At 42.6% G+C, this 21,256-nt stretch overlaps 1 protein-coding gene across 12 annotated transcripts in view; it reads left to right on the top strand.

The window, feature by feature from the left end:
• DNM3 (dynamin 3) overlaps positions 1–21,256 on the top strand; it is a 307,097-nt gene that overhangs the window by 36,804 nt on the left and 249,037 nt on the right. For all 12 annotated transcript variants that reach the window (XR_006273647.1, XR_005294437.2, XM_038413439.2 and 9 more), the window contains exon 2: positions 6,028–6,101. Coding sequence is in view for 10 of the 12 variants with exons in the window: in XM_038413439.2 (XP_038269367.1) it covers positions 6,028–6,101 (74 nt within the window). In the remaining 2 variants the exon portion in view is untranslated. The remainder of the gene's footprint in view (positions 1–6,027; positions 6,102–21,256) is intronic.

The raw sequence follows: 21,256 nt of genomic DNA, 5'->3' as shown, positions 1-21,256 counted from the left end.
ACCTCCAGGGCCTCTTCCCAACTGCCCTGGAGGAAAATTCCTTCCCGACCCCAAATATGGCGATCAGCTAAACCCTGAGCATATGGGCAAGATTCACCAGCCAGATACTACAGAAAATTCTTTCCTGGGTAACTCAGATCCCACCCCATCTAACATCCCATCACAGGCCATTAGGCCTATTTACCATGAATATATAAAGATCAATTAATTACCAAAATCATGTTATCCCATCATACCATCTCCTCCATAAACTTATTGAGTTTAATCTTAACGCCAGATAGATCTTTTGCCCCCACTGCTTCCCTTGGAAGGCTATTCCAAAATTTCACTGCTCTGATGGTTAGAAACCTTCGTCTAATTTCAAGTCTAAACTTCCCAATGACCAGTTTATATCCATTTGTTCTTCTGTCCACATTGGTACTGAGCTTAAATAATTCCTCTCCCTCTCCGGTATTTGTTCCTCTGATATATTTATAGAGAGCAATCATATCTTCCCTCAACCTTCTTTTAGTTAGGTTAAACAAGCCAAGCTCCTTGAGTCTCCTTTTATAAGACAAGTTTTTTCCATTCCTCGGATCATCCTAGTAGCCCTTCAGTGTACCTGTTCCAGTTTGAATTCATCCTTCTTAAACATGGGAGACCAGAACTGCACACAGTTTTGCAGGTGAGGTCTCACCAGTGCCTTGTATAACGGTACTAAAACCTCCTTATCTCCACTGGAAATACATGGCCTGATGCATCCCAAGACCGCATTAGCTTTTTTTCACGACCATATCACATTGGCAGCTCATAATCATCCTATTATCAACCAATACTCTAAGGTTGTCGTCCTCCTCCATTACTTCTAATTGCGTCCCCAGTTTATAACTAAATTCTTGTTGTTAATCCCTAAATGCATAACCTTACACTTCTCACTATTAAATTTCATCCTATTACTATTACTCCAGTTTACAAGGTCATCCAGATCCTCCTGTATGGTATCCTGGTCCTTTTCTAAATTGGCAATTCCTCCCAGCTTTGTATCATCCGCAAACTTTATTAGCACACTCCCACTTTTTGTGCCGAGGTCAGTAATAAAAAGATTAAATAAGATTGGTCCCAAAACTGATCATTGAGGAACTCCACTGGAACTCCCTCCAGCCTGACAGTTCACCTTTCAGTAGGACCCGTTGTAGTCTTCCCTTTAACCAATTTCTTATCCACCTTTCAATTTTCATATTGAGCCCCATCTTTTCCAATTTAACTAATAATTCCCCATGTGGCACGGTATTAAACGCCTTATGGGGAATTACTAGTTAAATTGGAAAAGATGACCAAGTTGTTATGCGTTTGGGTTGTGTAATTAGAAAACCAGTATGATTCAGAAACACTTAGCAGACTGATACACCATCAGGCTATCTTTGAAGTTCAGTATGTAAGTTTTATGAATGGTAGGAATGTAGAACCTAAAGGGGAAGATCTAATGGAATGCTACATCATATTATATTGTTCAGCCACGAGGTGGCACTGTGTAAAATACCTTATTTAAATTAACGTCAGCCCCACTGGCAGCGCATTAAATGAACTTCTTATGAGCACATCTGGAGAGTATCTTGCTCAGAAGTAGGGTTACCAGATAGCAAATGTGAAAAATCAGGATGGGGTGGGAGGTAGTAGGTGCCTATGTAATAAAAAGCCCCAAATATCAGGACTGACCCTATAAAATTGAGACATCTGGTCACCCTACCCTACTCAGAAGTAAGCGTTGTAGTTAATCTATATCTGCTACAAGAGCATGGCAAGAACAGAAGTCCCTGAGCATCTATCTTCCCCACCATATTCATAGTTCTTTCCTTGTCAGGTGGTGAATTTGCCTTCCCTTAGAATTTTTGTTCCTAAAGTTTAATTCAGAATGTCACATGAACATACTCATTATTTTACTGAGAAATGTTTACTTAGCAACAAAGAAAATTCCTTTCCCTTGATGTAAAAAGAACTCTGAAGTTGTATCTCTTTCATTCACACAACATTTGGAAGTCCAAAGAACTACTTGTTTTGAAGGCTGCAGTAGGGGAAAGACATTAGCATTATATTTTGTTGTCCTGTTATGAAGCCAAGAAGCTTAAATCCTAAACTTGTTAAGTGTCTTTCTTGTGGTTGTGAGGATGACTTCCAATTCTGCTACATCACCACTTTACCACAGCATACAGGTCTGGGCTGAGGTGTGTTATCTGTTTTACACTGTTGCCACCTAATTTTCAGCATGTTCTGGGGAGCTATGCTGATCTTTCACTGTATGGAGAGGTTCAGTGGTTAGGGGGCTAGCCTGGGACTTGGGAGACCCAGTCTCAATAGCCTGCCATTTCTACCTATGGCCTGTGCTATACAGGAGGTCAGACCGGATTATCACAATGGTCCTTTCTGTCCTTAGAATCTGTGTTTGTCTGGTTGGTGCTTCAAGCTCCTCTCTGGGATACCAATGCTTGCTATGTACACTGCCTACACACTGTACAGAGGATGATAGAGGTAATTCTTTTGGTGTGTAGTCCTCTCCCCTTCTATTCTAAGATTTTTCTCTTGCTTGGAGATTGTATTTTCTCCTTGTTCTGTGAGATGATATTAAATCCTGTTTTTCTGATAGGTGGAGTGATAATACTACGTGAAAATGCTATCTCTGCATATGATGAGAGAAGAGAAGACTACAACAAACAATTACCAAAGAATAAAGTTCTTAGTGCATTTTCTTTAGGATGGCCTGCAACCAGGCCTAGCTACTTCCACTCTAAGTGGTCAGATGTCTTCTCTCAACCCCATTCTTTTACTTATGCCAAACTACAGCATAGCTTCACATACTGATCAAAAGTTTCAGGGAATCACTATCTTCAAATCTATTGATGTGCCATCTAGAAACTGAGGACTAGCTTCCTTTAGGCTTTACCAGAGGAGCCTGTTGAATTTTGATTCAATCCTGTGGTATTTCCTTTCTGTAAAGGGACCATTTTTTTAGTAACAATTCAACCAGATGGGTGTCCAAATTAGTAGACCTCTCTGTGGAAAGAGCTGTACTGCATCTTCCTTTTAGATTTTGGACTTTTGCAGACTTTATCCCAAAGTGTCACACATTCTTTCACAGAAATCTGAATACGATACCTTGCTATTGCCCTTCCCCAAAAGTGAGAGAGAGTATGTCACAAGTTAGACACATACAGAACCTTATCTGGAAATCCAATTTTCTTTTTGTAGCACCTCTTTTGAGAAGCAGAGGAAAAAAAGGCATATAAAGATACTATTTTCTGATGGATATGAAACTGGATATTAGAGTCTTACAAAGCACAAGGTCTTTGAGCCAATTAGAACAGGCGTTCTCAACCTTTTTCTTTCTGAGGCCCCTCCAACATGCTTTAAAAACTCCATGGCCCACTTGTACCACAATAATTGTTTTTCTCCATATAAAAGCTATGGCTGGCATGAAGGGGTAGGAAGCAGGGCAGTTACCCTGGGACCCACGCCACAAGGGGCACCGCAAAATTAAGTTGCTCAGGCTTCAGCCTTAGCTGCTAGAACTCAGGGCCCCGGGCTGCAATCCTGCATCATGGGGTTTCAGCTTTCAGCCCTGGGTCCTGGCAAGTCTAACACCCGCCATGCTTGGTGGACCCCCTGAGACCAGCTCACAGCCTCCCAAGGGGCCCCGGACTCCCAGTTGAGAACCACTGCACTAGAACATATTTACTTAGATCAGTGTCTGTCACCTTGAGACAAGCTGTTGAGCTACACTGATTTTTGTAAACAGTTATTGTCTAAGGTATTGTATAACTCATCACTGCAGCTTTTAAAAGATCAGCGATATCAATGTATTAATAGGTTTCAGAATAGCAGTCGTGTTAGTCTGTATTCACAAAAAGGAAAAGGACTACTTGTGGCACCTTAGAGACTAACAAATTTATTTGAGCATAAGCTTTCTTGAGTAATGTGCTGCATTCATAGGCACCGACTTCCCCTCTTTCCCATGGGTGCTTCACCCCTCTTTGCCCCCAGATCCCACCCCACTCCACCTCTTCCCACCCTTGCCATGCCCCCATTCCAACTCCTTCCCCAAATCCTCACCCTGGCCCCGCCTCTTCCCACTTCCTCCCCTGAGATTGCCACATTCCCGCTCCTCACCCTCCCTCCCGGAGTGTGCTAAAGCTGCCAAACAGCTGTTTGGCGGCAGTTGGGCAGTAGGCAGAGGAGCGGGGATGTGAGGCGCTCATGGGAGGAGAAGGTGGGGCAGAGGGGGTTGAGGGGAGCTTGACTGCCGGTGGGTGCAGATCACCCACTAATTTTTTTCCTTGGGTGCTCCAGCCCCAGAGCATCCATGGAGTTGGCGCCTATGGCTGCATTTGTATTGAATTACTCTGTTTTTTATTAAATGAAGGGAAAATTAAACATCTAGTTGACTCTCTGCTTTTGCCTGCAGGGTACACATTTGGCTAGGAAATCCAATGAACTGGTGTTTTTTGAATGTGGTGTCTTTTTATTTGAGTGTGCAGGCATTCATTTGCACAACCTATTCTAATAGGCATACACCATGAAGATGGGTCTCCAGTACTTGCATTTTAACTAGAGATGGATATTATCTTTGTTTATGCAAGCATTTCCCAGAGGTAGAGTGTGAGGGACTAGCCAGAGAGGTGTAATGGAGCTGCCAACGGGCTGTTTAATTGTTCTTAGAAGTCACAACTTTAATTTAAAAATAAAAAAAAATTTAGGGCCTATCACAACAAGTAAATGCTATCAGATAAGGGAAAAGCCTTCAGAATGTGTCCCGAGTGCAAATGATACAGCAATCTTGGGCTGTGTTTGCAGAGAGCCTGAAACACTAACACTGAGATGTGACCTACCCCATTCGTTTCGGTGGATTCTAACTCCGATGCCAAAGTGATACTTCAGATCAGCATTTCCCAGAGATCCTAACTGCAGGGATGTAAAATGAATGCTGTCTCAGTTATGAGCATAGTATTGCTACAATAAGCCACAGGAGGGACTCTTAACTTGTAAGGAATCAGTACTATGTATATTGACAGGTTTCAAAGTAGCAGCCGTGTTAGTCTGTGTATGCAAAAAGAAAAGAACTACTTGTGGCGCCTTAGAGATTAACAAATTTATCTGATCATAAGCTTTTGTGAGCTACAGCTTACTTCATCGGATGCATGCTATAGCTCACAAAAGCTTATGCTCAAGTAAATTTGTTAGTCTCTAAGGTGCCACAAGTACTCCTTTTCTTTTTACTCTGTATATTGTTGCACATGGAAACGTTTGTTGGTACATCAAGAGGATACCACATGAGGTGGACTTGGCACAGTAAGGCTGCTCCTGCCAGTTTAAGGCAAAAGAACCTCTTCGGTGCCATTCTTTTCCCTTCTTAAGAGGGACTCCTCTTGCTGAGTTGAAAAATCATTGTGCCAGCTAAACCTTGAGAGTGCCAATGTGTCTGGCACTTTAATGGGCACTTTCTTCTTGCATGTCTCCGCTGCAATTGAGAAGGTTTAAAGATGTCCAGGCTTTCTGTTCATTAAGGGGTAGGTTTTTTTTTTTAAAGTGAAAGTTGTGGTATACTGAAAACTGTGTTCAAATTACAAGCTATCCCTATCAGATTTTTAAGGGGCTTCATGGTCCTGCTTGCAGGCTATTGGGCTCTGTAGGGAAGTATGTGATCTGGGCATAAAGCAGTCAGTCTGCAAAGAGCCAGCCTAGAGCAAGGTGGTGGTGAGCTGTGCTGCTCTGCTTTAGGAAGCTGTCTGCTCTATGTCTGTCTGGTTTTGGCTCTTTTGTGTTGGGGTTCTTGATTCTAAGAAATAAAGTCAATGTTATGTTGCAACATTCCAGAAAGAGTATTTAATTTTTAATCTAACTTCTCTGTGTGCCTGCTGTGAATGTAACAATAGTTTAGCATCTTTTTTTGTTTGTTTTTTGTAAAAAGAATGATCCATATTGGTAAAAATTCCATTGTCCGACTTTCTCAGTTGTGATCCTATGTGACCCTTATTTACATTCTGATTTTTCTTGTAGGGATTTCCTTCCTCGAGGATCTGGAATTGTAACAAGGCGACCATTGGTTCTACAGCTTGTCACTGCCAAAACAGGTAATTTACCTGATGTATATCCCTCTTGTATAGTTCAGCATCAAAGTATTTTTACTTGAATGTTTTTTTAAGTGTTATAAGCCTGTCAGTATGAGGGTTTACACCAGTCTTTTGAGTTCGAAACAGACTATTCAAAGCAGAGTTTGCTATGGGCAAAAAAGGTCCCAAAACTGCAAACACACACATGCATGGTCCCATTGAGCTCATGGTCCCATCTGGGCCATAGTCTGTAATAATTTTGGCTAAACTTAAGAGCATGACATATTTCCAAGTAGCTAGTGGTTGCTTTTAATGGCTAAATGTGAAAAGGTAGGAAAAAAAAGTAATATGTATTAGTTATTTTAGAGAAAAAGAATTATCTTTAAATGTTAGATTAGATATGTTTGTTCTCAGTAACCCATAAAATTAGGTTTAACAAAATAAAATATAACCAAAATGGACATACAGGGACTTCAGTTTTGCTCTCCAGGGCAGTCAGTGGTGTTTGCAAACAGCCTGTTTTCTCTGGTAACTTTTCCATGTCATGAGTTGTGGAAATTTCTGGAGAAGGGCAAAGTTGGCAGTAATAGAATTTCCTGAATCAAAAAAATTATCTGACCTAAAATTATACTTTAGTTTGGACACAGTATTGTGTATGCAAAACTGACCATATTTGTCAGCATTCGTTAATTTATGCTTATCTAAATGGACTTTCATCTGCCATTGTGCTTTCCAATCTCCCACTGTGTTTGAAATCATCTGGAATTTCTCATAATCCCCTTGGTTTTTAATAGCCAAAACACAGTGTGTTCAGTAAACTTCACTCTCTTGCTCTTGACTTAAGCTATAAATTGCTAAAATATGGTAAATAAAAACAAAAACTACATTAAGAGTGTTCAGGTGGCAAAGGCAAGCACTCAGAAGTTAAGAAATGCCAGAATTAAAGTTGATGCAACCTTAACTTAGTTCGCTTGTGTGAATGCATTATTACAGAGTCTTGAATTGCTTGATCAGATACTACCTTTCCACAGGATCCCTGCTTCATTCAGTGAATGGGTTATTATTCAAAATTTCTTTTTATCGCTCTTGTTCATTGTGTAGTTTGTGCTGAGTGCAAAATTAAGTTCCTCAGTGGTGTGCTTCATAAACGTTGATGAGTTTATCTGCATCACACCGTTGGGGTATTGAGTGATTTTATTATCCCCAATTTACAGAAAGGAAAATGTAAACAAATACGATTGCGCAATTATATCATCCCTACCATAATCCTCAGCAGGGGTTGAGCCACGAATGTTCAGCTCTGCAGCAGACTTCTACCACTTGTGCTATAGGACAACTAGCTACAGTATCTGGTAGCTGAAAAGAGATGGAGAAAATGGGCCATGTGCAGGATGCTTGGGTGGAGGCCAGCGCAGCATGCTTTAGAGAAAAATTGAGGGATCTACCTGTGCTCCCTAGCCAATCCTTCATATTTCCTGAGTGGGGCATGCCCCTGCCTTTTGGGAAATGCTGGCCTATTGATTAATTGTTCATTGTTATACAATGAAACTTTGCTCCTTTTTCGCTTTTTTTTTCTTTTTTAAGAAACTTCAAGTAAATTGGATCCCCTGGGTCACCTTTATCTATTTCCTCAATTTAAAAAATAAAGAACTCACAGCTGTAGCCGGTTAGAGAAGCACCATTTTCTCTGACAGGAGCTGTGCAGGACTGGTGTTATCCAGTTTATACTTACCTGACTGTTGGGAAATATAATTAAAGATAGACTAGTACAACAGTTTCCCCAGTACCATGAAGAGACTCTCCAACCTGTAATCCTAGAATCTTTCCTGGCTTCTTTTCTATTAAAGTGGAATACACTTTAAAGAAGAAAAAACTACAATGGGATGGTGCCATAGTTCTTGGGATACTCAGGACTGGGAGTCCCCTTGTTATCCCGCACAGTCCCTTGGAGACTTGCTTGTGTTTATCTGGGTGTTAGTTTCCCTTACACCACCAGTCTGTTAGCCACTCAAGCAGTCTGCAAGCCCTTACTTTGTCTTGCAGGTTAACAGTAGGTGCATCCCAGTCCTGACCCCCTTCAAAGTATCCCCTGTAGTGTCCAGTCCCTTATCCACTGAACACTTACAGAAATACCACATCTGCTGTCCCCAAGGGAACAGCATACACACCAGCTTGTATGATTCAACTCAGGATCATCACCTAGCTTAATACCACAGCGTTGAGATATATTTACAGGGAAAACTACAGTAAGTTGATTGTCAAAAATTCAAGAGACAGTGAGTAAACATAACTGAAACAGGTTAGATATAAAACAAAATCAGAACATGCTCTCTAGAGGCTAAACTTAAATTAACAGGCTAATCTTTTGTCTAAAGTAGTTTCTTACCCCCAGAGTCCTTTGCAACATTTTAAACCCAGGTTGGTTGAGATTCTGTTTTCATGAACGTAAACATGCTGCCAGTTTTCTTCCTAGGTGCAGAATGGTGGGATGTCTTTGTTCCCCATGTACATAGTCCAGCCAACGTTTCAAGTCTATTGCAAGATAAGGTTCTCTTCCCTCATTGTGTGCTCTTCCTGGTTGACTTCATAGCTCTCTGACTGTATGCAAATGTGCCTCCATTGTCTTAGATTACAACACTTAATTGACATGCCAACAGAGATACTGGCAACTAAACATCTTTTATTTGACAGGAAACATGTTTCTCTATTTCTGCTGTAACACAGAATCTAAGAACATATTTTCATAGAAAATTCATTACACAGTATCTGTTCATACATTTCAGCAATGACATTAATGGCCATTGTGACCCTGGCTTTCATTTAAGACCTCACATGGGATTCTTTGGTGAAACAGAATGTACATACTAGTATCAGGATATTCTTGTAACTCCCTTGCCAGCTGGGTCACAGGTGAGGGAAACCTTTCTCAATATTGTCAAGGGGAAGGAGACTCCATGTGTGAGTGTAAGAGGATATTAGCAACTCCTACTGAGTTTTGAAGTCGGCAGGCTTCTCAGGGTTGAAGGGTTGGTAGATGGCACTAAGGGCTAGGGATGGTATTGGACTGGGGCAGATGGCAAAAGAGGTTGAGGGTTTGGCAACTCAGGTGTTGTTGCACATTAGAGCTGCTTGCAAACTTTGGCACCTGGGGACATGTTATGGAAGGGTACAGGAGGATTTGGCCACTGAGGGGTGTCCTAGCCATTGGTATAGGATGGTCTGGCGTTTGTGTGGGATGGGATGGATCTTGTGTGTCGGCTTGAAAGGCAATGGGCTAGGTGTTTTAAAATGAAATACTTCAATAATGAAACGATATATAGCCAGTGGAAGATTTACTTTTAAGTGGGTTTTTTCTATGCTTCATCTTTTAAAAGCAGTGTTGGCAATTACCTGGATATATTGTAGTGATCTATTGTGGTCTTGCTGTTTAGTCAGATTGATAGTTTTATGGTGGGAACAGAGGTTAGTTTAAGTATTGCTCATATATCACATCTTATGCCCCTAGTACTCCCATAGTTGTATAGCTCCTGTATTCTCTTACAGCCCCAGGTATGAAGAAAAAGCCTTGCATTAAACATTGTGAGTGACATGAGAGCCCTTAAGCAGCTTTCAGAGTAGCAGCCGTGTTAGTCTGTATTCGCAAAAAGAAAAGGAGTACTTGTGGCACCTTAGAGACTAATAAATTTATTAGAGCATAAGCTTTCGTGAGCTGTAGCTCACGAAAGCTTATGCTCTAATAAATTTGTTAGTCTCTGAGGTGCCACAAGTTAGTCTCTGAGGTGCCACAAGTACTCCTTTCCTTAAGCAGCTGGCACTTTCTCTTGACCAAGTCTGATGATGTCAGCAATATCTGGTGGTGGTTTGTCAGGAGAAGTAAAAATCTGGATGTCATGGGTGATCTTGTAATTGAAAGGAAAGTTCTGCTAGAATTGTTCTGATTTATGAGACTCGTATTGTATTTATGAGGGCTGCCCAGCTGATTTTGAACTATAGTTGCAAACAGTGTGCTGCATTTGTAAATATATTCTATACTACGCCAGCTTCTCCAAAACAGTGACATCTTGTAAACATCCAGAGACCCATCAAATGCTCTGTGCTGGCCACAAGAGAGATTTTAATATTCATTGCATGTATAGCATATGGACTCTTGAGAGACTATAGATAAGGTCAAACACATTACTCTCAAGCCAAGTCAACAGCTCATGTTTTAAGTAAAGTGCATTGCCCTTTTCAAGCATTGCTTAAAAGTTGTACCAAATGGATATGCACAGCCTTTGTTCTGTAGTCAGCAGAATGAGACAACCTTCTCTTTACTTAGCGTTGGTTACCATTATTCTTAATGAAAATGGGAGAATAGGGCCCCCTTACTACATTATGAATGCATGCTGAACAATGCTTTTGTGTCCTATCTTTGGAAGCTGTTAGTGAGGTGAAAACAAATACAGGTAATCTCATAGTACTGAGTGTGAGACTTTTTATATTTAGTGGTGAATACTTTGATATGTATTATGGTGGCCACCATTATTACAGGCTTTTTTGAGCATTGCCTGCACTGATCCCTGCACTGGTCCCTACACTGGATGATGTACTTAATCATAGAATATCAGGGTTGGAAGGGACCTCAGGAGATCATCTAGTCCAACCCCCTGCTCAAAGCAGGCACAATCCCCAATTTTTGCCCCAGATCCCTAAATGGCCCCCTCAAGGATTGAACTCACAACCCTAGGTGTGTGCACTTCAGCGCACAAGCTCAGAAGTTTCTGGGTAAGTGTCCATTGGGCTGTGTATACATCCTACTTGTTGGAGCACAGGGACAGTTCTTTCTGACTGCCACATAGATTGAGCAGAAACTTGGTGGTTTTGTATTGCTACCCCTGTTCGTCCATTACAGAAACCTTTGTCTCTTCGAGACTTCTGCTCCCAGATGCAGTGATGGCTCTTCAGAGCCTAGAAAGACGAGGCACAAATGGTACCATGAAAATATCTGATACTGTGACTGACCCAGGGCCAGGACAGCTCTGGCATTGAGCAGTTCCTGAATATCAGGAATGTTTTCTATGCCAGGGACCCTTGGGAGCTTAGCTTTCAAGTTTGTCAGGGCTGAGTGCCTTGCCACTAGGTCTATTGTTTTAATTTCCTTCATTGCTGTGTACTTGTTGGGTTCTGTAGTGTCGTGAGGAAGTCTTGGTGTGGATGGAGGGTTGGTTACTAACTGTTCCAGTTCCTCCTTTATCACCTGTGCATTTGGCCCTTTCTGCCTATTCTTCTGTGGTTCTGGTCAGCTCAAAACAGATGGGGCATTGTCTTTTTCACAGGACAGGTCCTTGTATTTTGGTCCAAGCAATGGTGTGCTATCCAGGGTCTGGTCTCCTGTTGCTTTTGCCAAAGCTCTGCTCCAATACTTCTAAAAAAGTATCTATTAGACCCCACACACTGATTTATAATGACCACAGATGGCAGTCTTTGGATAGTTTAGGGTGCAGAATGATCTAGAATGTTCCTAGAATGAAATGGTTTTCTCTAGAGTATATAATTCACACAAATGTGTTAGAACTCAGGGCCGTGAAGAGGATGCTTTTAGCTTTCAGAAGCTGCTAGACCGAGAGCTCCATGTTTCTTCAGGGCAGACAATATATTGGTGGTGGCTTATCCTCATCCCTCAGAATATGTATATGTGGGATGAATCCAATCCCCCATTTCTCTATGTAAAGAGAAGCCTTGCTGTGGAGATCAGCTGCCTTGCAGGGAAATCCGTTTGCCTAGCAGTTGGTCAGTTGGGTGAAAGAAGCCCCCCTTCTTACAGGGGTTCTCAAAAATGGGGTCATCAAGGCTGGTGTTAGACTTGCTGGGGCCTAGAGCCAAAGCCAAAGCCTGAGCACCAGTGCCCGGGGCTGAAACCAAAGCCCAAGCCCCACCGCTCAGGACTGAAGCTGAATCCTGAGGTCTTCAGCCCTGGGAAGGGGGACTAATGTTACATTCCCCCCACCCAGGGCAGAAGCCCTGGAGCAGCTTTGGCCTCCCTGCCCAGGGCAGCAGGGCTTGGGCAGGCTTGGGCTTTGGTCCCCCTTCCTGGGGTCATGTAGTAATTTTTGTTGTCAGAAGAGGATCATGGTGCAATGAAGTTTGAGAACTGCTGTTCTAAACTATGGTGTCCAGATGTGGAGAATTACTCTCCTTAAAACTGACTTTGTCTGCTTTTAATGCCAAATTGCCCTGGTATTTCAGCAGCTACCATAGCCCTCATATGGATGCCCTTGATCTCATAGAATGCCTGTCTCATGTACTTTTCTGTTCCTGGTCTCCTTCCAGGAAGAGATCTGCATTCTTTCCCTTTGCTTGTGCTCTTAAAGAGCCTATCTCTTCTGTATCATAGAATCATAGAATATCAGGGTTGAAAGGGACCTCAGGAGATCATTTAGTCCAACCCCCTGCTCAAAGCAGGACTTAGGTAATGAAGTCTCAACACTTAGCATGATCTCAGGCTAAGATCATCGGGCACCCTTTTGGTTTAGTGGTCTGCTATTTTCCCTCCCTCCCCACTCCATAGCTGCATATCTGGTGTTCCATTTTAGGCCCATCACTTACATATAGAATTGGTTTCTTGTCCTTCTGCCAGTTTCTTTGAACCTCTGAACCAGATCTGTGTCCTTGAGCCTGCTGACCCCTGAAGTGTTTTGTAGCTATAGTTTTTGAAGGAAGGGTTAGTGAGCTGCTAGTTTTCTCTTTGATTTTTGTCCTGTCATGTACATGCAGCTTTCTAGTGGCTAGGAAACAAATGTGTTTGAATTTAAGCATTCCAAGTATGAGAAGTGAAATACAGGACCTTCTACATGATATAATTTTAGAAAGACAACTTTTAAAATTTTCCATGAGATACAGTGGTGCTGTAACAATTTTTATAGTGGGGGTGCTGAAGGAGGAAACCATGTATTTGGATTGTTGTTACTACTTCAAGCCAGGGGGTGTGGTAGCACCCCTAGTTTCAGCACCTATAATGAGATCTGCAGCTTGGAAGTCTTTTAATGCCAGGTGTCTGGTCTGGTTAAGAAATGAATGAGATCAAATATTGTTTTTATGGAAAGTATATAAATATTTTTAAAATGTCGCAGCTGATTACGCATCGGGGAGGCAGGATGGGTCTGTGGCTAAGGCACAGGACTAAGTGTCATGAGAATTAGGTTCTCTTCCTGGATCTGCCACAGACTTTTTGGGAAATCTTAGGGAAATCACTTTATTTATTTTTGTCTTAGTTTTCCTCTTTTTTGTAAAATTGGGATAATCCTACCTAATTACATGGGTTTCATGGGGCTATACTGTGTGTTGTGCATACAACAAGAAGAAAAAAAAACAAAACAAAACCCCACACGTAGCTTCAGGTTGTTACTGATCTTCTATTAAACTCATTTGCATTTGTTCTGCTGATAATCCTTATTTAACCTAGGAGACTAAAATGTTTTAGCTTGGAAAAAATCATTTTTTCCAATTTAATAGATGCAGTCTTAAAGATTAACCTTTACCCAAATAGGAAAATCCTCAAAACCCATTTCCATTCAAGATTCTAAAGTAACAATGACTGGTTATTTGCCATAGATCACATCTTTAAAATTATAAACTACATTTTTTTTCTTGTGATTTAAAGAGCTATGAGCACAATATTCTAATTCATTCCAGTTCTGTTAAAGTGCTAAATAAAAGGCAAATCACTGTTCAAGTTCACGTGCCACCATAAATTTTGAAAAAATGCAGATTTTTGGGGGTTGAAATAGATATGCAGTGTATATTTTTGTTTTCATTTATAAGGATTTTAGATAAAAATTCTTTACTCTGTTTTCTCTGTTGCTGTGCTTTGTTTGCACCAGTGTGAAAACACATTCATTCATAAATAGATTTTAAGACTACAAGTGATCTTTAGATCATTTATTTTGACAACACCCATATGACACAGGCCACAGACTTTCACCCAGTTACCCCTGTATTGAGGCCAATAACTTGAGTTTGACTAAAGCATCTCTTCCAGAGAGACATCCAGTCGTGATCTGAAGACTCCAATAATGGATAAACCACCACTTCTCTTGGTAGCTTGTTCCAGTGGTTAATCATTTTCACTGTTTAAAAAATTGTCTTTCATTTCTAGCCATTGACTCTTGTTACACTTTTCTTCATTACACTGAAGAGTCCTTTAGTACTTGGTATTTTTTTCCCTGTGAAGGTAATTACACCATAAGTAAGTCATCTTCCATCTTTTTGATAAACCAGACAATTGAGCTCCTTAAGTCTCTTGCTATAAGGCATTTTCACTAGCTCTTGAATAACTTTTATGGCTCTTTTCTGCACTCTCTCCAGTTGTTCAACATCCTTTTAAAAATATGGATGACATGTTATGGACATTGTAGTATTCTAGTATTGGTCTTACCAATGCTGTATACAGAAGTAAAATCACCTTCCTACTCCCCACTCACCTGTTTATATATCCAAGGATCACATAGGTCCTGTTTGCCAAAGTATCATGCTGGAAATTCATATTGAGTTGCTTGTCCACTATAAATCCTAAATCCATTCCAGAGTTGCTGCTTTCCAGGACACAGTCCCCCATTCTGTAGATACAGCCTACAATCTTCTAAACTTGCATTTAGGCTATATTTGAATAAAATGTGTTTTTTCAGTCTCGGCTTGTGGCAGTTGAAGGTTTATGACACCTGGAGTATGAGATTGTGTCACTGATTATCTTGACTAACGGACATTGATGGACCTATCCTCCTTGAACTTATGTAATTTTTTTTTGACCCCCAGTTATATTTTTGGCCTTTACAATATTTCATGGCAAGGAGTTCCAAAGGTTAATTGTGTGTTGTGTGAAGTACTTCCTCATATTTATTTTTAAACCTGCTGCCTATTTCAGTAATAGTTATGCATGCTAATAATTCCAAAATGGAAGACCGACAAGGGACATCTTCAGAGTAAAAAGCTTTGAGTCTCATCAAACTGATCAGATATTTTTTTAGATCAATAAGGAAAGGTAATTTAATTTCAAGTTTTTTGAAGTAAAACTTGCTACACATACACCCATCTTTTATTGCCATCTGGTGGCAAGATAGAGCTTCCTTTAGTTTCTCTCCACAAGCATTTAGCTATTAAAAAACATGAACTCTGAAAATGTTCTAACATTAATTTTCTTGAACCAGAATTTGTTGTCTTTGATCTTAAAACAAATGAAGATAAAACCCTTTTAAATGAGCCCAAATGAAAACTTTTTAATATTAAAATGTATTTTCATTGCTGTTTTTCCTCTTGGGTAACTTGAGCTGATGAAACTGGGAGGTGTTTTGTTACTTAGTCTTTCCTGGTAATAACGGATGTAAAGTTAAGAATTAAACGAATGAGATATGTTAATGAATTCAGTTTTAATTAGGGCTTTTTGCTAGTTAATCAACTAGTGCATCAGGCCTGGAGTTTGCAAAGCAGTGAGGCTGCAATGCAATTGTCTTTCATGAAAGATAAATATATAAAACACCTCATCATTATGATGGACTCTGTGCATATTTAGATATGTCTCGGGCTAGCCCAGTGAGCTGCTTGATGGTGTATCAGTTAGATATCTCAGGGGGTGGGGGGAAGAAGTGCTTCAGATTTTCAGTGACACCTGATAATTACTGAAGAAAGATCCCTCATTTCTCATCAGAAATGGACAACACAGCACCACATCTTTACAAAATTCACCTTGCAGTATTGTATCCTGCTGCTCTGTGCAATATAAATCAGGAGTGTAATAGAATCCCCTTTTTGAACCTTTATTGAATATGTATTTGGGTGTTTTTTTTTTTTTAACTTTTCTTGGGAAGATTGCATCTATGGCTCAGTGACCCTTCAGGCAGGCACTGTCCATTAAATATCCTCCTTTGTACAGCTTTGGAATTCCTTTCTCAAGTAGTAGTGCCATTCCATCTGATTTTAATCTTACATCCCTCATGTCCAGAGCAAACTTATCTGAAAAATATGTCAAACTGTAATCATTAGATATAAAAAGAGCAAACAGATATCTAACTTGCAAGGACCCAAGCACTTAGAAAATCAGATGTTTATCAACAGTATCTAAAACTACAGTGTCAAGGTGAGTCTGAGTAGCTGTGACTCAGAGAGATATAAAAGGCAGGCAAAAACTCTCCATCAGGCATTGGGGCTGACATGATTAGGTCAACAGTCATAATAGGAAGTGGGAAATAAAGCATCCTATGAAATTTGCAGAGCTGCTATTTGGACCTCACTTCACTGATTCCACTTGCTGTTTCTGTGGATACAGCCTTTAGATGGTGGATGTGATCTCTTAAAGCCTGCTTTTTTGCATCATTTTCCTCCTCCCCCTCCCCCACTGCTCCCCAGCACTTTCAGGTCTCCTCCAAATAGATTCTTTGTGTGAGTATGAGAGTGACACTTCCCCCTCACAACCTCACCTTTAACTATCTCTTCTCAAAACAAGATGCCATAACCCTTGAAGGATCCCAGTATTTGTGTGCTAAATAATAAAAATTGCCAGTTGGCATGTAACTGTTTTTGTTAGGACTTTGATTACATGGTATTGCATCTTTGGAATCCTGAAACCCCTGCATAGGTTGAGCCCACATGCTAGAAGCTTCTAGCACAAATGCCACCCACCTGCATCAATGAGTAGAGAAACTGATGAGGCCGGCAGTGAAAAGAGGACAGCCCGAGCGGCAAGGGAGGAAGATGCTTCCCAAGGACAATCGGTAGCTCCTCCCTGGGAGTCTCTGGCACCTATTGGCTTGCTGGGGGAGAGGGATGCTGATTGGTCAGCATACCCCAGCTCCCAGGATTTGGCCCTGCACAGGGGCCATGTGGAACCGTTTGTGCTCCTTTCCAGCAGAGGAATGGATACTCACCAGCTTGCAGCAACAGCAGTTGTCGTCCTCCTCAGGATGCAAAGGAAGATGGGTGAGGATTGTGGGGGAGGGGTCCCCCATGTCTCGCCACGTGGCATCATTCGTAACGAAACACAGGCAGGAGAGAGGACAGCTTATGCAGGATCAGATTGCCCACTCGGGAATCATCTGACTAAAGGGGTTAAAGAAAAGATTTGGAAAGGGGAATTTGTGGATTTATTGACCTTGGGGGAAAAGCAAGCTGAGGAAGGGGATAAAAAGCACAAACGAGGAAGGACAAAGCCCACAGACTGAAGATGCCTCAAATTCTTGAGAACTGGTGCAGAGTCTTTTGCATTTATGCCTGTACAATTTGTGACAGGAGCCCCGAGAGGTGAATTTCCTTGTTTAAGTAGCAGGACTTAATAGTGAGGACTCATGCCATATATGTGGGGGCGGTTTGGTAAGGTATGTTAGAGAATTTAGGCAGAAGAGCCTGATTTACTCTGAGGTAAAATAGACAGGACCTTTGGCTGGATTGTGACTCTTTACCGCCCCTCCCAGCTGGCATTCACGGACAGCAGGTTGCCAGTGCCAAAACCTCAGCTTCAAAATGCATATGTAAAAGCCTACGTGTGCTGTGTGTTTAATGATGGGAAATGTTTAAATTCCCAAGGCAGGTACAAACACTGCTGTAGGAGGTGCAAGGGTTAGCATAGTGCACTGTCCTGTTAGGGGGGGAAAGGTGGTTCCAACAGGGCAGTAGGAAAGGGGGTCTTGCAAGGTCCCAGTGCTTCAGGAGATGTTATGGGAGAGGCAATAGCCATGTGAAAGGCTCCTCCAGTTAAGGTATGGGTGTAATGGAACTTGTTGTAGAACTAAACTAGGAAAACAGATGCTGCTGATTTGTGGAATGGATTTTCAGCAGGTTTTTGAATCCCTTATAAAGGCATGAGGTGCCCCTCCTGGCCAGAGAATTTGAAGTCTGGTGGAGGCTTTGAGTATATAGTTAGGGCAAAGATGACCACAGAGTTGACAGCAAGGAGAGTGGCAGGTGAGGTCCCTTCTGGTGTATTCTAATGCCAGATTTCTTTCTCTCCTGAGTGTGGCACTAAAGAAGGTGAAGGGAGAACAAAGGATGATCCATCACCTGTCTGACCCAGGGGGCTCATAGGTAAAAGACTGTATTGATCCCCAGCTGTGTTCAGTGAGATATTCGTTATGTGACGCTGGGGTAGCCATGGTTCAGGAGTGTGGCTCTGGAGCGCTGTTGGAAGAATGTGACATCAGCTCTGCATTCCAGTTGCTTCCAGTGTATCCCAGGGACTTTAACCTGTTTAGGTTTCAGTTTGAGGGCCAGTACTGTTTTGATAAAGCTATGCCCATGAGATGTTCGGTGTCGTTTGCTGCTTTTGAAAGATCCAGCTCCAGGCTGGAGTGGGGCAGTTGTGTGTGAGAATGGCCTTCCTCACGCAGTGCACTATCGCAACGATTTCTGATTTGCAGGAGGGTTATGGACAGGCTACAGTGAGCACATGCTTCAGGAATTTCAGAACCTAGTCGAGAACCTTGGGGTCCCCTCTGCCAAGGAAAAAACAGAGGGCCCTACCCAAAGTGTAATGTACCTGGGCATCTAACTGGACAGTTTGGGTGTCTCTAGGTTCCCTACAGACAAGTTTGAATTGATTAGGGCACTGATATGGGCTCTCAAAGGAGCAAAGACAATTACTCCGAGGGAACTACAGGTGGTCCTGGGGCTCCTAAACTTCGAACGCTGGTTGGTGTCTCTCAGTTGGGCATTTTGTGCTCATCTGGTGTTGGCCTTCTCTGGAGTGCAAAAACCCCAAGGGGAATGAAAGAAGACTTAGAAGTGTGGGAAATATTCCTGGAAGAGTTTAATGGGGTTTCAATATTGAGGTCGGCCTGGTGGCTCAAAACCTAGCTGTAGATAGTCAGATGCCTCAGGAGGCTTAGGTTTTGGGGATTGCTTTCCACAGAGATGGCCAGAAAGCTCTGTGGTGCAGGGTATTACAGGTGACATTACCTTCCTTGAGTTTTTTCCTATACTGGTGGCAGTCACTGTTTGGGGAGCAAACTTTCAGAACAAAAAAAGTTGGTTTCTGTTGTGACAACCAATCTGTGGCCCATATTGTAAATGGACAGTCGGCTAACCCTGCTCAGATAATGAGGCTGGTGAGGGCCTTCGTTTTACACTGCTTGCAGCTTAATACTCTTTTCCGTGCAGTGCATGCCCCAGGAGTGGATAAAGGTGTTGCTGACACTCTGTCTTGATTTCAGAATGACAGATTCCAGGAACTCGTCCCACCAGCCAACAAGGATCCATGGGTGATGACTCAACAACTCTGGGCTCAAGACAGCTGTGGGACTAGTAGAGGATTCTGTTGACCGGTGGCCAGCCTTACAGAGTTCAGAGAGTTTAAGCACAGAAAGGGCTTCACCATGGGTGGCCCATATCTACACACAAGGTGGTGTGATATGTGATGTCTTTGATCCACTGTGTTTTGGCTCCCTCCACTATCTCTGGCCAGCTAATGGGTTTGGGAAACCCACCAAGCTACTCCTGTAGGACAGGCCCATGTGGGCATTTCATAGTGCAGGAACTCTTAGAGGAGTGGGTCCAGAGGGACAACAGGTAACCTGTAACATTGTAAACACTAACAGGATTCCAAAAGGCTGTCACAGAGTCACCAGGGCAATGCTTTAGAACTACTCCATATGAAGCCAGTCAGGACTCTGGGGGAGCATGCTGCCTCTCTCTGAGCATACTGTCTCCAGGGCAAGAAGCTTCCAAACTTCGACCTTCCTGGGTCTGACCTTGGAGTGTTCAGCATCCCCCATCCACACCATGTGCTTGCCATAGCAAGTTTGCCCAGGCTGGGCTCCTGGGGAATCCAGAGGGTATTGCACCCCAACTCTGCAGTCAGACATGACTCTTGGCCAGCCGGTAAAACAGGTTTATTAGTCGACAGGAACACAGCATAGAACAGAACTTGTTAGCACAGAAATCAGTGACTTTCAGCCAAGTCCATCTTGGGGGGGAGCCCAGGGCTTTGGTCCTCCCCCTGCACCCCAAGCCAGCCGAGATAGACTCGCTTCCAGCTGCCTGGCCCCTGCCCTGGCTGTTGCTATTCCCCCAGCCTTTGTCTCACTTCCTGGGCCAAGAGTCACCTGGTCGCATCCCTCTCCTGGGTCTCAGGTTATAAAGGGGTGGCCATAGCATCCATACAGGCAACCCCCACAAAAGTCACACACCCTTATTCTCATCACCTAGACATTGGTGCAATACACAGAGAAACTGAGGTACACACAGCATTCATGCAAAACAGTAAGGCTCATGTACAACATAACAAGGGAAAATCCCCACTTCATCACACAGGCTCTGCCATAGGTCTGCAGTTGTGGGAGGGAGGCCATTTTATTTAAGGTGGCATTTGTTGCTGCCTCTTTGGTGCTTTTAGAGTGAGTAAGCTGGTGCCTATGGCATCTCTGGACAGGTCCCAGTATGCGTGAAGTGTAACAGATGTGTGACTATCTGCAGGAGCGCTGACCCTGCTCTTAAGGTACTGGAAAACAAACCAGAAGGGAAAGCGGGCTGGTGTTAAAGGAATGTGCAGATGGGCCCTGTACAGACAGCCTTGCAAAAAAGCTGGGGCCTGCAACCAGGACTGCTGTTCATACATGGTGATGGCAGTTGCCTGACAAGATACCAGTTTGGCACAGTATTGAGAGAACCTTGCACTACTGCTGTCTTGACCACTCCTCCCTATCTCCCTCCCCCCCCCCCCCCCCCGCCAAATTTGGTACTCGTTCTTTGAGGATCTGGCCAGTAACATTAGTGGCTACAGGGTGTTTTGGCCCACATCAGGTGCAGGCAATAGGGAGCTCGAAATAGAGGTATTGCAGGACTTATGTCTGCACCTAGGAAAATATGGCAGGGAATAGCAAAATGTAACTAAACCAATGTGCTTGTTTGTTTCAGAAGCTACACCTGAGCATATGCAGTGTCTTGATTTGCAGACACTCTGTAGTTCATTGGGCCCACAAGAGAGCAGCCAGAACGGCAGCTGGGCCGAATCAGTTTGCATCCAATGGTTTGGCAGAGGAGGCATGCATTGGGATCAGCTCATGCCACTTCTGCACTCACTGACAAGCAATGCGCACACATCTCGCATCCTGATTATTCACTTTGGTGAGAATGATCTTGGCACCAGTATAGCACTTAACTCAAGGGACAGAATCCAGAGGGATGTTAGTTTAATTGAGCAATCATGGCTGGAGGTG

The sequence above is a fragment of the Dermochelys coriacea genome, chromosome 8, assembly GCF_009764565.3.
Source record: "Dermochelys coriacea isolate rDerCor1 chromosome 8, rDerCor1.pri.v4, whole genome shotgun sequence".
NCBI lineage: Eukaryota > Metazoa > Chordata > Testudines > Dermochelyidae > Dermochelys > Dermochelys coriacea.
This window is presented reverse-complemented; position numbering and strand designations above follow the sequence as displayed.